General features: G+C 37.8%; 1 protein-coding gene across 4 annotated transcripts in view; it reads right to left on the bottom strand.

Annotated features, from left to right (window-relative positions):
* Window positions 1–850: 850 nt before the first annotated feature.
* Window positions 851–17,478, bottom strand: part of Jakmip2 (janus kinase and microtubule interacting protein 2) — a 148,679-nt gene continuing 132,051 nt past the window's right edge. For 2 of the 4 annotated variants that reach the window (XM_090331270.1, XM_090331271.1), the window contains 3 exons: window positions 13,568–13,633; window positions 10,074–10,144; window positions 3,003–3,086 (listed from right to left, as the gene is read on the bottom strand). In XM_090331270.1, coding sequence (XP_090187396.1) covers window positions 10,094–10,144; window positions 13,568–13,633 — 117 coding nt within the window. In that variant the 3' untranslated portion in view covers window positions 3,003–3,086; window positions 10,074–10,093. Of the gene's footprint in view, window positions 3,087–10,073; window positions 10,145–13,567; window positions 13,634–17,478 lie in introns of all 4 variants that reach the window. The other 2 variants (XM_090331268.1, XM_090331269.1) reach the window with 1 other exon arrangement.

The following is a 17,478-nucleotide window of genomic DNA, read 5'->3' as shown; positions in this document are numbered from 1 at the left end:
AGCTTGAAATAAAACACTGTAGCAAAACTTATTTGGCAAACTTTATTTTGTTTGATTATAAGTAGAAAACCTTCCTACTGCAGTAATAATCCATGCATCTCCATCATGTATTCTTTGTGAAGAATCATACTGACTCGTATTAGCATTTACTTCTGGTTTCAAAGAAAAAGCAAAGGAAGATGAATTCTTTCTTTATTGCTGACAATAATTTAATTTATATGACAAAATTTTTTAAAAAAAGGTCTGATTTTCCAGCATATTCTACCATCTCTTATAATTAAGTTTGGGTTGGATTTTAAAAAGACAACTTGGTGTTTTTTTTTTTAATCAGATTAGTAATGAAAATTTCTTGTAATATGGCAGTCAAGAAGGCTGTTTATTCCTTCACATGGAAACTTTCTTGTACTGAGCAACTGTGCTAATGGGGAGATTCATTTCTCTCAAATTATTTTAAATAGTCATGTTCTTTTTCCAAGGGATGTTTGTGAACATACATTGAACACTGAATTTTCTGATTTCAACTTACTCATTGGTCAAATATGTCAGGCACGTAACAATGCACAAAGTAAGGTCTATAATTGAAATTCTTTATTTTCTAAAAATGAAATGACTCTATAGTAAACCTCTCAGCAATGAGATGGTCTCTTTGCGATTGTAAGGAAAACAAAAAGTGAAAATTCCAACAGATGGAATGGTAATTGACCCTCTTCCATATTGTCTGACTGGAGTTTGCTGGGATTGGGTAACAGAATTTGGAAGTATAGAAGTACCCTGTTTTACATTTCCTGCACAATGAACCTGGACTTTATATTTAGTCTAGAACCTGTCTAACAACAAATTATTCAGTAGGAGAGTTCTGTCTTTTTGTGTTTCCAGGAGGGCATCTCCAAAATGTCCTATCTCTAAAATGAAAGAGATAATCTGGCTTATGACGTGATAATAATATCCATTCCGTGCAAGCCTTTGTTTCACGGTTGCTCTCCTGTGATGAAAGTGCAGTTTTGGTTGATGGTATGAGGAACCAGGAGAGGGAGGAGATTCTCGCCATTAAAATGAAGCATTCTCTGTCTTGTCCAGTAGCACGAGATAATGTAAATTGGTAGAGATGAATAGACATCTTGGTTTGAGATCTCTCAATCTTTATTGCTAACGATATCCTAGGCAGCTTGATGGGAAAGCTTCAGTGCTTCAATGCTTATATTTAACCAAATTCAAGCATTATCTTATTACACAGGGCAATCATTTTCTTAACAATAAAAGAAAGTCAGATAATACAGCAGTTACAATAATTACAAAGCACTTTGTGCTACTTTAAGCACCTCTTATTCTGGGAATGCAATAAAACTTTATGTAAAAGCATTTAACCCCATTTTGCAGATGAGGAAACTGAGGCACAGAGAGGTTATGCAACTGGGCCAAAGATATTTGGGTCACTGTTCAATACAAAGACAAAAAGTGGGATTCCAGAATTCTAGTTTTTGTTTGTTTGTTTTTAGATTCTTCAGTTTTTATTCTGGCTTTGAAAATGCCAAGGTTGAAATAGAAAGGTATTAAAGATTTGTGTAGTGTTCCATAGAAAGACATTTTGATTCTGAACACACCTTTCTCTGTTGAATGGGAATTGTAGCCCCAAGAATCAGACCTTGAAAAAAATCGAGGTTGTCTTATTATCGACAGTAAAGGAAGTGTAAAATTACCTTTTCAAGAACATATATTTGCTCTCAGAGCTGAGTCTAAAACTCGGTAATACATAACTTAGGAAAAGTACTGCTTTTCTTGTTGCCTCTGGTACAAAATTACCTTATCAGCAATATAATGTTACCTCTCTATTTTATTATTTATTTTTTAATTAAATTTTATTTTTTTTTTACAAAAAGGACAGCAATCTTGTTGCTGTCAGCTATCTGGGAAAAATGTTTGCTAACTCTAAATGACAGGAGAGATGGCTGCTCCATGTATATCCATTTTCTGCTAATGTTCACATCGCTGTAGCAAACCCAATTGTTGGTAGTTTCTTTATCACCTCTATGATGTTAACCCAAATCACATAATGTGCTCATTTGCAGGTGATTTTAAATTGAAAATCAGTATTATAGAAATTGAGGAATTCAGAGGTGCTTTCTGGCCCATGATCCCTATTCATGTTGGCGTTCTGAACAGAACTAAGGGATCTCATGACTTAGAACATTATCTTCAGTTTCATTTTGAGTGAGATCAGTCCAGTACTAGTGGTGGAATACAGATGGAAGAGAAGCACAAAGAATATCAAATCTGCATTTATTTCTCATGTCACATTCACCCGAGGGTTTTTTTTTTTTAACTTGGCCAGTGAAGTAGTCACTGTGATCTATTTCTCTGTGGGAAGCCTTCGGCAAACTCCTCCTTCACAGTGAAAAAAAGAAAAAAGAAAAAAAGAGAGAGTAGTTCCCTTCCATTCACGTTGCAGATATCTCTGTTCCTGAGTTTAAAACAAGCATAAAGACAGAAAAGCAAATCCCTGTAGTAAGAAACCAGACTTTTCAAATGAAATCTTTTATTGTAAATAGCTCCTCATAGGTATTCCTCGTGCTTCATTCCCCACCCACACTTTTTTTTGCTGTTGTTGTTTGCTTTGATTTTTTTAAATGGTGTTTATTTTCAGGAATAGTATTTCCATGGGGGGTGTGGTGTTACATTAAAATGATCCCCCTGCACAGCAGGAGTTGAATGTTTTATTGTAACTTTGGTTCCATGTCCCAAGACACATCTTTGTTCCATCCACTGAACCTGTTCCATTGCTGACTTTTTTGTTGTTGTTGTTGTTGTTGTTGTTCTTTACACATTATATTGGTTTATAGTTCTTTCCTTCTGGTTTACATACACACATTTCAGTAAATGCAGCATATAGTGTAGATTTTCAATAACGTCCTGTAGGAACTGTCAAGTAAGAAACCTTGAATAATGGCTTGAAAGTACACAATCGCAGTCCTGGCTACAGGAAAGTTCTCAGCTTTTGATCTCCTTTGCACTGGTGTAAACAATGTTGCCATCTTCAAAGGTTTAGAAGCACTTGCCTTTCTGGGGTCTGATCCATATTTTTGAATATTCTGTAAAACAGAAGACAACATCCCTGACAACCAGTTCTTCAAAATAGGTGGATCAGCATAAAGCAATATCATGTACTAGGAAAATTTAGTTCAATCCCCAGCACCAAACCAAAGCAAAACCAAACCAACGCAAACCTGTAAAAAGTAAAAAAAAAAATATTTTGATTCTTTTATATCTCTTAGGGCTGCGTGATGTATGCAAGTTGAATATCATCTTTAAACTGAACTGCTTTCATTTTAAAAGACAAAGTAGAAGTTTAACATTTATTTCACAGATTATTGTAATATAATGTATATAAAACAGTGAACAATGAAAGATTATAATCATGATGTTCTTAAATCTTCCCAGGTAATGCCTTAAAACTCGATATCATTATGTCTCCAGAATACAAATTCAGGCATTTGTTTTTAAAAGCAAGTCTTCCTGTGTCCTTTTGTGACTTACCTTTTATAACCATTTTTAATTTTTTTTCTTCTCAACAATTATAACCATCGGCACATTGTCTCCACCCCAAGGGTTGACTCAACTTCCTGTTTGACCCTAAGTGCATCCCTCTGAAAAGGTCATCTCCCAGCACCAAGTCTGTCAGGTCTCTGAGAACTGTTCCTCCCTAAATCCGTACATATGGAAAGGAATCTGGACCATAATCCTCTCTTTTTGTGATTAAAAAGTGAAGATAGCACCGAGGGTATGTTAGTACACTGACAGTGAGATTGCCATTTTCTCAAGGGATGTTCAAGAACATATCATTTAACTTCCCTAAGCTTCCATTTCTATATCGATAAAGAGAGGCTACTGACTTGGCGGAGTCTTCCATTGCTGACCCTGAAAGGCTGGCCAAAGATACGAAGTGGAAGAAGAGGATTACATAGGCTTGCACCTGAAGGATGCTTCATGTCCACCATTTCCCCTAAAGGCAAATTGAAAATAAATAAATTTCTCCCGTAAGGGCAAATCACAAGTATTTGGACCGTGGATTTATAGAGCCATTTTTCTCCTGGGACCTGGGTTAGACCAGATTGAAGGACTTGAGAAAGTCCCAGAGAGGAAGCGCAGAGGCAGAGGCAAAACCACACTGAGAAAGAGGGAACGGTGTCAAGAAACTGGCAGTGGACACACGAGAAGAGACTTGGTTTCTCTTGCTCATATCTAGACTGCTTGTCTTCCCTTGCCTTTTTGAGAATCCGAGAGGAGTGATTGTACAAAGATGAGCATGGAAATATCACAGCTTCTTTGCCCATTTCAACAACAGACTATTTGGTCAGCCAGGAGCTATGAGGTGTGGCACCCTAGAATAGGAGCCCAAGGGGACCCACAGTTTGGGTCCCCATTAATACACTGAGCATGTGTGCCCAGTATAGCCATTCAAGCAGCAGCAAATGACTGCTAGGCTAGCAAATTGCTATTCACTGTTCTGAGAAAAGGCATCCAGACCAAGTCAGGCATGCTCAGGGAAACAGGTGTATCACTACTGGTTAATGAGCAGCGGGGTCATTTGTTCCTCTCTTCCTCCTACTTCTCAAGAAAAATGGAGCCTTGAAGGTTGACCAAAGTACACGGCATCTCCACAGCCCAGTAATATAATGCACCAGGACATCTGAATCATGACTAAGACATGGCAAAGAAAGAACGAGGATCACACATAATCTACAATTAAGTTCTTCGGTTGGAATGACTTTCAAGAAAAATCTGAAGTGACTAAAAAGACGAGAGATGAAAATAAGACAAGACCAGAGAAGGTATTTATACCCACCACCATGAAACCTTCAACTAGTTACAAAGATAAGATTCTCTGATTCCCTGCCAAAGAAAAGAAGCAATCCAACTTTAAATGAAAGACCGTTCAAGAAATATTCACTGGTGTGTTCATTGTGTATTCATTTGTATACATAAAATGATTTAACCTCAAAAAGCTCTGATTTCAAAACTTTTACCATATATTTTATCAGAGACTATATCCTAAATTCTGTGTCAGAGCACATATATATTCTTTTTGTTCTTGGACATGATTTACTCATGTAGCCCCAGATTGGCTTTGAACTGTGATCTTCCTGGCTTCACAATCTAATGCTGGGATTTTAGGTGTATGCCACTATGCTAGACTATTGGTATTTATTTTTTGCCTATGAATAAATCAAACCCATCACTGGAGTGAACCATTTCATTTTTAAAACCAAGGCAGTTATGAGCAATCTCTAGAATGATACATTTTTACACACTGTAAGATTAAAAAGTCTCTAAATTAAGGGTTGTGTATTTTTTACACTTTTGGAAAGTAGGGGCTTTGTATAAATGGAACTATGGTTTCTGCAGTAAAGTCAGATTTGTTCAAATTGACTTTTTGAATATCTGCAATTATCCAGAATCATATTATACTCCTCGGCAACCTTTCTTTTCCTTCCTTCCTTGCTTCCTTCCTTCCCCCTTCCTTTTTTTCTTCCTTCTTTTCTTTCTTCCTTCCTTTCTTTCTCCGTGTATGTGCATTTGAGCTTGAATTCAGGGCCTGGGCACTGTCCCTGAGGTTTTTTGTTTGTTTCTTTGTTTTTTTCCTTCAAGGCTACTGCTCTAAAACTTGAACCACACTTACACTTCCAGCTTTTTGGTGATTAAATGGAGATATAGGAGTCTTGGAAACTTTCCTTCTTGGGCTGGCTTTGAACTGTGGTCCTCAAAGCTCAGCCTCCTGAGTTTGCTAGCTGTCCAAACAAGCATAGGCCATTGGTGCCTGGCTTCAGTGACTCTTTTAAATAGGTTGCTTAACAGTGCTGAGTTTGTCTCTTCTGCTAAACAGCCATTACAACTCTCATATTTGGAGTCAATGAGTAGAGTGTCACTTCTTACAGGTGACTCTAACGGTAAGGCTTCCCTCAACCAGCCAGTTACACATCTGGAAACCCCAGGACCTCCTTTCGCTACTTGGCCCTCATCTCTGATTTATCAAGTGGACTCAATGGACACTAGCTACTTTTGTTGACTCTGCTTTACAGATGAGGAAACTGACAACATACATTGTTACAAATTTGTCTATGGTCCTAAAAGGAATCGAATTCAGCCTGAGCTATATAATCACATTGAATGAAATGGAATTCACATCAGAGACATGTAAGGTTTCCCTGATTTCCTGGAAGGACAAAAAGACAGTTGTGAAAGATGTGACCTATGTAGATGAAAGCATGTCTTAAAAGCCCAGTTAATGATGGAGTGCTTGCTGTATCAAGGAACTTGGCTTGGGGTGTGTGTGTGTGTGTGTGTGTGTGTGTGTGTGTGTGTGTGTGTAATGGTTCTGGGACTTGAACTAAGGGCCTTGTACATTGATTCCTCACAGACTCTTACCATTTGAACCACATTCACACCCAGGCAGCATTTTCTGGCTATGTGAGGATGGAGACTTTTGGATTTTTTTTTTTCTGAATGGGCTAGCTTCAAATCACAATTCTCCAGGTCTCAGCCTCTTGATTAGCCATGACCACATGTGTGAGCTACCAGTACCTAAGAGGAATTTGGCTTTTAATGAGCCTGTCTCTGAGCCAAGTTCTAAGACAATTTGTTTTTTGCCTGTGAGATATAGGCATATACCATCATATAATATAGGAAAATAGTGTAGGCTCACATGATATTTTTTTTCTCATCGTCTGAATGGAACCAAGAGTTTTATAGATGCTAAGCGCATAGTTTACAACTAAGCTTCAGTCTCAGGGTCCTCAATTTTTTCTCATATCAGGAAGGTAAGGTGCTTTTAAATGTCTACAGAAAGTAGTGCATTCACAGATTTAATCAGTGCCTTCTACAGGGGCTGGAGGTAACAAAAATACTCTTTGGTCCTTCCATTCTTTCCACTATGCAAGGACACACTAACTCTTTCAGAGACAACATCAAGAGTCCATCTTAGAAATATAGGTTGGGGCCTCACCAGACATAGGATCGGCCAGTAGCTTCATCTTAGACTTCTCAGTCTCTCATTTTCTTCTTTAAAAATTTTTTTCCATATATTTTATTTTAATTAATAGAAGGGTAACATTATATTCACTAGATAGAAGGGGCATTGCTTCACAAACATTGATACCCTTTCTCTTGTCTTGGTCCCCATTTCCCTCCCCCCACCCCCACCCCAAGTCTCTCATTTTTTAAAATTACTTCTTATAAATTACAAAGCATCAAGTATTGTCAGCACAAATAGAGAGAGTTGATTTTTTTCAGGGTTGTTATAAGTATCAAAATAAAATAATGGATTTGAATTGCATTTTCTAGGGAGAGAGCAGAAATGGGGATTGGTCCTAGAATTTAATGCATGTTAGCAGAATTTAAAAAAATTTTTTTTTGCCAGTCCTGGGCTTAAGCTGACTTTTTCTGTGCATGAGGTACCGAGGAATCGAACCCAGGGCTTCGTACATGCTAGCAAGCACTCTACCCCCACTCCTGGCCCCATTTCTTTTCTTGGTTTTTTTTAGGGGTTCAATTTTTTTTTTTTGAGCTCAGGGCCTAAGCACTGTCCTTGACTTTCTCAAGGCTAGAGCTCTACCACTTGAGCCTCAGCACCACTTCCAGCTTTAAACAAGATAGATAGATAGATAGATAGATAGATACTTTTTCTTTTGCCAGCCCTGGGGCTTGAACTCAGGGCTTGAGCACTGTCCTTGGGCTTTCTCAAGGCTGCAGCTCTACCATTTGAGCTGCAGCACCACTTCTGGCTTTTTTCTATGTATTATGTGGTACTGAGGAATTGAACCCCGGTCTTCATACATGCTAGGCAAGCACTCTACCACTAGGCCAAACTCTCAGCCAATTTTTTTTTTTTTGCCATTCCTGGGCTTGAGCTCAGGGCCCGAGCCCTGTCCTTGGACTTTCTCAAGGCTAGAGCTCTACCACCTGAGCCTTAGAACCACTTCCGGCTTTTTACTATGTATGTGGTACCGAGGAATTGAACCCAGGTCTTCATGCATGCTAGGCAAGCACTCTACCACTAGGCCAAATTCCTGGCCCCCAGCCAATTTTTTTAATGTAAAAGTAGATTTGTCAGTGTCAGTGGCTTACATCTGTAATCCTGGCTATTTGAGAGGCTGAGGTCAGGAGAACTGAGATTCAAGGCCACAAGCACTCTCCAGTTATTGAATATCCAAGTATAAGCAAAATATGCATGGGCCCTATCCTCGTGAAGTATTCACAGTCAATGTGATATTTGAAGGATGGGCAATTTGTTGTTTCTTAGGTGAAGTGGAAGGGGAAGTCTTCTGTGTATTGGGGCAGCATGAACAAATGTGGTAGGCTGGAGAGAATGCCTGCCCACTGAGTGATCTGGAGCAACTAGAAGCCTACAGTTAGATCCCACATGGCCTTGTAGGCCACGTAAAGGCACTGAGACTTGATTGCAGTGGTAGCTTTTCCTAGAAGGAGGAGAGATTAGATCTGTTTGAGCATAGAGAAGAACTATGGCTGGTTAGTTGGCTATTGCAGATGTTTAAGAGGAGAAAATATATTTGCTTACTTACTCTTTGTTAAAGAATTCTTTCATTTAGTCTCCACATGTGATATAAGAAAAAAATCAGATTTTTTAAAGGGGGATGGAGATCCAACCCAGGCCATCTTCCATGCTAATAAGCATGAGCATAACATTAAGCTATACTGGAGCCTGGATATATTATTATCTTCATATTATATTACTTTGCTATTCGTGGCTCTGATCTAACATGTCACAAACCTGCTTCGATATTCATTTTATCCAATCATCCATTACCCTTCAGTTCACTTGTCATTTTAAAATGTACCCAGCTCCTCATATGTAGGAGACACTGCTATAGACACCGAAATTACATAGATGAATAAATCATAAGTTTTAATTCCTGCTTTATTGAACCCAACTCCTAAGACAGACAGGGAAGCAATTTTAGCATGTCTAGATAAAGGCTAATGGATAAATTTACATAAAGAAAGAAATGATTCACTGGAATACCATAATTTATTTATAGACTTTCTTCTTCAAGTAAATTAACAAGTTAGGGTTTTTTCTCTTTTAAATAAAAATATGGTCGAGATTAATTTTCTATAGGCCTATTGGTGGGAGAAATTATTGTAAGAGGACATCAACTTTCTGAGCATTAATTCTCTGTACATCTACTGATGTTAAAAGCCCTTTTACTTTATTCTAAATCAGGTAAGAGAAGTAACAGTTGTAGAGGGAGAAATGTTTTGTTTTGTTTTGCTTTTTAGCTTGCTAGAGAAAATGTTAATATGGCATCTATGAAATAGCTCTTTATGGTATAACTTTATAGGTTAATCAAATCAAAGCTGCCAATGATTATTAATAATTTAGAATAACAGCTCTTTCTGTTTCTATCTCTGCCTCTCTCCCTCCTTCCTTCCTTTTCTCTGTCTCTGTCTCTCTCTGTGTGTCTCTCTGTCTCTTTGTTTTTCTCTGTGTCTCTCTATCTGTCTCTCTCTGTCTCTGTCCTATCTCTTTTTCTCTTTCTCTCACATCAGCCTTGGGCTTGAACTCAGAGCCTAGATGCTTCCCTGAGATTTTTTTGTTCAAGACGAGTACTCTATCACTTGAACTACAGCTTTCTGGAGTGCTGATGAGGAGATTCTAGAAAAGGTAAACACTAGTAGTCTTTACTGAGTTGTTAGACTCTCAGAATCATCATTTTCAAGTTGAAGGCAAGAAAAAATGTTACAATCGTATTTCTTCACTCTGTTAAATATAAAAGCAAATCTTGGTGTAGCTAGAGGTTACAGTGAGAATGTTAAGAGTCTCAGGCATTGTGTGATCCTAAAGCAATATAGTTCAGTAGAAAAGAAAAAATCTTTATTTCCAGAGTATTCCACAATTTTTTTATTTCTTTAATAGGAATACAATGGCTTGGATCTGTCACCCATTTTATAGCTAACTAAAACAAGTGTGTGTATTAAAAATATAATACAGTAATGATATGCAGCATCATTCTTATCAAATACCTCTTTAACTACATTGGGAGAATTAAATGAGATCTTACCTGTAAGAGGCACCTTGACATCAAGGCCATAGAATAAAGGCAAGAGAGAAGAACAAGAATAGAAACAGAAACTGCAGAGGAAAAAGAAGAAGATTATGTAAATCGGAACTTCTGAAAAGCCAGTCAGGTAGCACAAATCCTGAGCTTTTCCTCTGTGCCCGTCTTCCCAACTCTTACATGCATACATGCAAAAATACCTTTTCATTTCAAATATCTATACCTTCCATTTACAAAGTAACGCTACCCTTTAACACGAATTCACCCACGTTAGAATGGTAAGGGGGTCTTATCGATGACTCTGTATCTAAGCTCCAAGTTTTATAAATGAGAAAAACTAAACAGAAGCAATAAGTCCATGTACACCGTTGGACACAATTTAACAATATAACATAGTAAGAATAGAGGGTAGGCATCCTGTCATCATATATTGGTATCTCTATTTTCCCTCCATGGGAGAGCAGTTCAACTAGAAAAAGATGTGATTAGAATGTATACTACTGTCACTCATTAAGTTACTTGTTAATGTGATATGTTTGAGGACCAAGGCACAGCATGGAGAATGTTAATGTGCTGGTAAACATATGGTTTATTATTCATAGTGGAGCAGTTCTGAGAAGGGAGGGGGATACGATTAGTAAATACACTGAAACAACAAGTATAACCTAGACCTGTCCAGGGGTAGTTAGCGTGTGTGTGATGGTACTTCTGATATAAAACATGTTTGCACATCTGCAGGCATATTACATAATGGAAGAATGATGCCCCCACTGTGTGACCTGAGACAGACCTTTCCTATTTGCCTCATGGTTAACGCACTACACTCTGATTTGTCTTTCTTCCTGCAAACCGTCACTAGGGAAGCAGATAACAGGATAAAGAAACACTTATTTATATAACACTGGAACATATAACCAATTGTATGATAATTATAAAGGAATATAAGGCAGCCAGAATTTTTAAAATGTTGATTTTTTGATAGTTTACATAATTCCACTCCAAGATCATCATGTTTGATGTGCCATCTTTGAATTATACATTCTCTTATTATGCGGGTGATTTACCTATTTCCTTTGCATATTGAAAATGACTCTAAGAATCTTGGTTCACTAAAGGCAAATTCTACAAACAAGTCATAAATAGGTTCTAGGTTCCATGTGTTAGTTATCATTCTGTTATTTTTAAAATTACAACCCTTCACCTTTAAAAACCTGTTCCTTGAAACTATATCGATAGCATATGAGCTATCCATCATTTAGAGTATAATAAAATTCTTAGCACATTGTAGCAGGAAGATCAGGGCACTTAGAGCCAGTTATCCTAACTTTTTGAGTCTTTGTAGGTTGTCTATATAATCTTTAGGTGGGTTGTTTAATCTCTTTATCCATCTGATGGAATAATCATGCAAATCATGATCATTTTGCTGATGACAACAAAAGTGCTTTGGTCTTGGTTAAAATGCTGTGTACATTTCAGGCAGTTGTGTTGAGTTTGTCGAATATCATAAGGTAAAGAGAGTTATCTCCAAAATAATTGTCTTCAGCCATTTTACTAGATTGGATAAGGAGACAACATTGAAGTCAAGTGAACAGAACATCCAAAAAAAATTCATCTTTCATTCAATTCTTCACTCAGAAATCAAGTGTTTCTTTTTTGAAATAGCTTAGTTTACTTTCACTGTATAGTCAATTTATCCCCCTGTAAAGTAGATTTCCCCATTTTGATAAATATTTACAAGCTTCAGATCTACAAGATTTATTGAAGAAAAGAATTGTGGAAAATTTGCACTAAATTCTAGCAATAAGCACATTCTTAATCTGTTTTCTTCCAGGAGGAGGGATAGCATAGTGACATTAATAGACATATTCCATTTTAAATCTTCATTTGAGTGAGGACCATGGTGACATCATAGTTTCTGGGGAAAGAAATACCTTGGGGCTGCCCCTTAAAGCAGAAGTAGGAGAGTGTGTGATTAAGTAGAGAGTATGATTAAGATTCCATCCTAGAAGATATTGGGTGTGCCTCAATAACTAGAGAAAAAGGGAGCAGCCTATGCCTTCTCCATTTCTTCCTGACAATCACAAGGAAATTAAACTTAATGCTCTTAGTTATCTTTTGCCTTAGTAATTGCTGCAGAACCAAGTCTAATTCTGAAATGGAGGAAACTCAAATACAAAATTGTGCAGAGGTATATATGTTAGGAGTGCAAAGTTTTAAATGGTACTTCCTTTTTTTTTTTTGGCCAGTCCTTGGGCTTGAGTGCAGGGCCTGGGTACTGTCTTTGAGCTTTCTCAAGGCGAGCACCCTATCATTTGTGTTACAGCACCACTTCAGGCCTTTTATGTGTATGTGGTACCAAGGAATTGAACCCAGGGATTCATGCTTTCTATACAAGCACTTTTAGGCTTGTCTAGACTCATTGGGCCCCACTCCTTAAATGGTACCCTTAAATGGTACTTTTTTAATCTGTCTTTTTTATTATTTCCTAATTTTTAGAGGTGATCTTATTCTTCTCTAAAACTATAAAAGAAGACAAATGAAAGTGTTAGCATTCTCATTTTATAGAAATGGCTTCAACATAAGAGATGCACGCACTTATCCAACGAAAATAGAGACCTGAAAATCTGCCTGTCTTATGATTAGGGTGTCTGATAGTCTGGTTTCTGGATCCACCATCTTTCTCAGACACATATACAGATACAGTGACCACAGAAGCAGTTGGGATGACTCAAATTCTAACCATTGTCTTTAGAATTGGAATTCTTGTGTACCCATAGAAGATAAAATCAAAAGCCAAATTATCAATATTATTATCATCGTCACTATTATTATTATTACAGGGCTTCAGGTAGCTTCTTCTGGTGAAAGAAATAAGAAAAAAAAATCTCTGTGCTGTGTTGTATTCCTCAGCAAGATGTTTTTGTTATTGTGAGCATAACGGTTCTTTGTCCTGTAAAACTGTTGAGTTTAAAGCAGCTTGCTTAACATCTCTGCCTGAGCCAAATACCTTCTCCAAATATGATTCTCTAAAACAAGGGCTGTCTTGGCAGTGTACTTTCTTTTTTAGATTTCTGGGGAATTATAGGAGAGTATAATTTCAGAACTTTAGTGAAACAGAGGACAAAGGGTTATTTATGTAAATAATGATGGAAAAGTTTTTTTTTAATGTATTAAGTATTTGTTTGCTTTTTAAAAAAAAGAAGTCAGAGTGACAAAAATACAGAAGAAATTCATAGAAAGGATATGAACACAGGGAAATATAAACTGAGGAAACACGGAAAGGTGTAAGAGTCAATAGACAAATGTGTCAAAGCTATATTACTGGTAGAACAACATGTCTAGAATTCTTGTACCTTGGTGCAGGTAAGAACTGGACCTACACCTGTGTATGCTAGATCCACAAAAACTGAGTAGAAAGAAAGCATGGAGAGCAAATTCAATATTGCTTACTTACTAAGCAAATAAAAAATCAAACAGATATTGAACTTTGTACATACCTTTTCTTCTAAGTCTTTTATTTGCCTTTTCTGGATATCTGTTTTATCTTCAAGGTCACGGATTCTCTGAAAAAAAGGGGGCAAGGAATTGTTCATTAAATAGAAACTTAAAATTTTCTATAAATCACTATCAGGACAGTAGTAGAAGCCAGAAAAAAGCACCTATACACATGTTCACATCTGCAAGATTGCTGCATGGTTTTTAAATGACCCAGATATGTGGATAATTATCATTCCTAAATATATTAAAAATATTTTCCACTTTTTATGGTTTGGATCTTGAGTGTCCTCCAAAGACTCACATGATAAAGGTGGCGGTGGTACAGAGAACTTCCACTTTATATGGGAGTGGAAGACACTGGAGGCATGGCCTTAGAGTGGATATTGGAATCTAGCTAACTTGGCTCTACCACAGACCTACTGCTTCACTGTAGGCCAAAAGCAGCAGACAGCCAACTGTGGGCTGAAACCATAAGCTTCAACTGTTTCTCTTAGTAAGCTCACTTTTTCAGGCATTTTGTCTCTGGGATTGAAAGTTGACTGGCCATCTTCTCTTCTGGCTGTATCTTTGCAGCAACCTTCCCCCCAAAAGAGGAATACATACCACCTAAGTGATACGGCTGTACCAAGAGACTTGTTTTGGCCAATGGGATGTGATTTCATGTGAGATCTGGGACTCAAACCTCAGCCTTGTAAAGAGGGCCAGAACTACTGAGCAAAGACCACATTCAGTTGTAACCCTTTTAGATTGACTGGAACAGTAAAAATGGTTAAAGCTGACTTGTTCAAATGTAAACAAGTCCATCAACATTTATTTAATTGCTAGATTTTCTTTTCTTCTTCATTTCAACCTGGGCTCAGCCAGGGTGGAATTTTGTCATAAAATAGAATCCAAACAAAAACAAAAATAGAAACAAGAGCAGAGTATATACTTCACCATAACTTCTCAGAAGAGAAGTGGCAAACTAAGAGAACACACAAATCGCAACAAAACCTCCACAGAAGGCAAGAAAGCTCTGAGACACCGAGACACCTTGACCTTACCTGTTAAGTACAGAACCAATTTCCACTAATTTCAAAGGCACACATAGGACATTGACATTACATATTTACAAGTAAAAGAAGTTTTCACAAGCACAGCTGGCAACCTAACGGCTTTTTGCATTCATGCACATGGTAGCTAATGCCTCTGTTGGCAACTGGAGCCTAAGAATGCGCTGGATGCTCAATGGCGTGATCACATACAGAGAGGTTTTTATAATGCAATGGGAGGAAAAAATAAAAGATGGTATCAAGAGTACTTTGACTTACTTCTCTTCTCAAACTATGATAATTTCCCCCATTCACCTGGAAGGGATATTTACAGTGCTTGCATATTTCAAAATAGTCTTTTTAAAAGTATGTGCTTTACTTGTTTTGTGTAACAACTCATTTCAGCTTTGCTATCCTAGTATTTTATAACATTAGTAGTGCTCTCTCTGTCTCTCCCATAAAAGCTTTATCTATTAGCTTCAAAATAAGAATACATTTCTTTAGAAAGTTAAACTGTGTGAATGTTACAAAAAATGTATTCTTTAACTGGGTTCTAGTGGCTCTTTCCTGTAAATCTTCACTACTTAGGAGACTGAGATCTGAGGGTCATGTATCTAAGTCAGTGCAGACAAGGAAGTCCATGAGACTCTAAATCTCCAATTATCACTGAAAAGCCACAAATGGGGACATGGCTCAAGTAGTAGAATTCCATTCTTGAGTGAAAAGGCTAAGGTACAATATGGATGCCCTGATTTGAAGCCTCAGTATTGGCGGGCACATGCGCACGCGTGCGTGTGCACATACACACAGGTGTAACTGAGTGCCTTTGTAGTATGTCCTGTCACCACTACCTAAGTGTATTGTCACAGCTAAGCGTGGGAGGGATATGCAACTAGCATCTGATTGATGGAAGCCAGGGAGACAACTAAATAGCCTACTTTGCACTGGATAGCCCCTCCTCTGTAATGAGTAAAGATTTTTCTTCAAAATGTCAGCAGTGCTAAGAATGAGAATTTCTGCTGCAAGTGAATGGGATTTGGTCAGGAGGGGCTGATGGGTTTTAGTCAGAGTGAAGATACCAAGGCTGAATTTGAAATGACATGATACTAAATGCCAGAGAAGCAGATGAACATAGAATGGTAATGATGTATGTGTATGTGTTTTGTGGGTGTTGATGTGTGTGTGTGTGTGTGTGTGTGTGTGTGTGTGTGTGTGTGTGTAAGGGTGTTTGGAGGGTTTTTTATTCATTTTTCACAAGTTGTTATTGTAAAGGTGATATGCAGAGGTGTTACAGTTACATAAGTCAGGCAATGAGTATATCTCTTCTCTCCCTCTCTCCCAGTTTTTCCCTCCTGTCCTCACACTGAAGCTATCTAGCTCATTTTCAACATGCTGTAGTGAGTACCACTGCTGCGTTCTGTTCAGCCATTGGACACTTCCCCTTTTACTCTCCAAAGACAGATACACAAAACAAAAAGAGAAGTAAACAAAAACAGTAACAAAGACAGAAGCTCTAGTGTCCATTTCCTGGAGTGCATTTTTGGATTTGCTTTTATTAATGGAACCCATGCCAGAGCCTTGCATGAGTTCAGAATATTGGCCATTCTGACTGGAGTAAGGTGGTATTTTAGGGTTTTTTTTTTTTTTTTTTTTTTTTTTTTGCCAGTCCTGGGCTTGAGCTCAGGGCCTGAGCACTGTCCTTGGACTTTCTCAAGGCTAGAGCTCTACCACTTGAGCCTCAGCACCACTTCTGGCTTTTTTTCTATATGTGGTACCGAGGAATCGAACCCGGGTCTTCATGCATGCTAGGCAAGCACTTTAACCACTAGGCAAAACTCCCGGTCCCTTAGGGTTGTTTTTATTTGCATTTCTTTTATGACCATGGATGATGAGCATTTTCTCATATGTTTCTTTGCCATTTTTACCTCTTTCTCCGATAAGTCTCTCTTTAGTTCCCTTGCCCATTTAGTGATTGGTTTGCTGGATTTGGGAGATTAGTTTCTTGAGTTCCCTGTAGATATTGGATATTAAGTGTTTGTCTGATGTATTATTGGTAAATATTGTTTTCCAGTTGGTTGGCTCTCTTTCTACGTTAGTAGCTATGTCTTTGCCTGTGCAGAAACTTTTTATTTATTTTTTAGGTAGTTCTATTTGTCTACTCTCCAATCTGTTGTGCAATGTCCAGTTGTTAATGCCGTGTTCAGCATAGAGAAATCTTACATATTAAATGAATCCATTGTGCTTCATTGTCTAATGGAGGCATGCTTTCTTTTCCCTTCCTATCCTCTTGCCATTCCATACAGCAGGAAATCACACATATTTTGAGCAAAACTACACCATGAGGAAATGTAAGAAGAATCTGTGCAGTTTGCTTGGTGAACTGAAGAAGGGAGTCTGGAGAGGGGATTCTGCCCCACAACCAGGTTCCACCCCCCCAGAATACCTAGGAACTTGGGCATGTGGTTTTGTTTATGCAATTTATTAGAGTATCACCTGTTTCTCCTTTGTCTTCATAGTTTTGTCAAGTCAGGATCCATGGTGAATTCTCTAAATCAAGCATAGTTTCCATCACTAGGAAATGAATTTACATGTTTGAATAAAGGCACAGATGATGGGTTCAGGTTAGCTCAGAAGACATCTGGCCATACTTAGAAGACGTTGTGAAAATAAATATATCTTCCACATGCCTTAAGTAACAGATGTGGACAAAATAGACTAGCTTCACAAACATTTCAGGGAGAATGGGAGGGAGAGGTGGTGCTACCTTAATTCTTGAAGATAAAGGACAAAAATGCTCCAATATTCCTGGCCTGAATGATTGGAATAAGGCTATTCTACTGACTAGCACAGGCAGATGGAGAGATAGAGAAAAGAGAAGG

Source organism: Megascapheus bottae, chromosome 4, assembly GCF_031878675.1.
Source record: "Megascapheus bottae isolate mThoBot1 chromosome 4, mThoBot2.hap1, whole genome shotgun sequence".
Lineage (NCBI taxonomy): Eukaryota > Metazoa > Chordata > Mammalia > Rodentia > Geomyidae > Megascapheus > Megascapheus bottae.
Note: the sequence above shows the minus strand (reverse complement) of the source record. Positions and strands in the feature narration are given on the sequence as shown.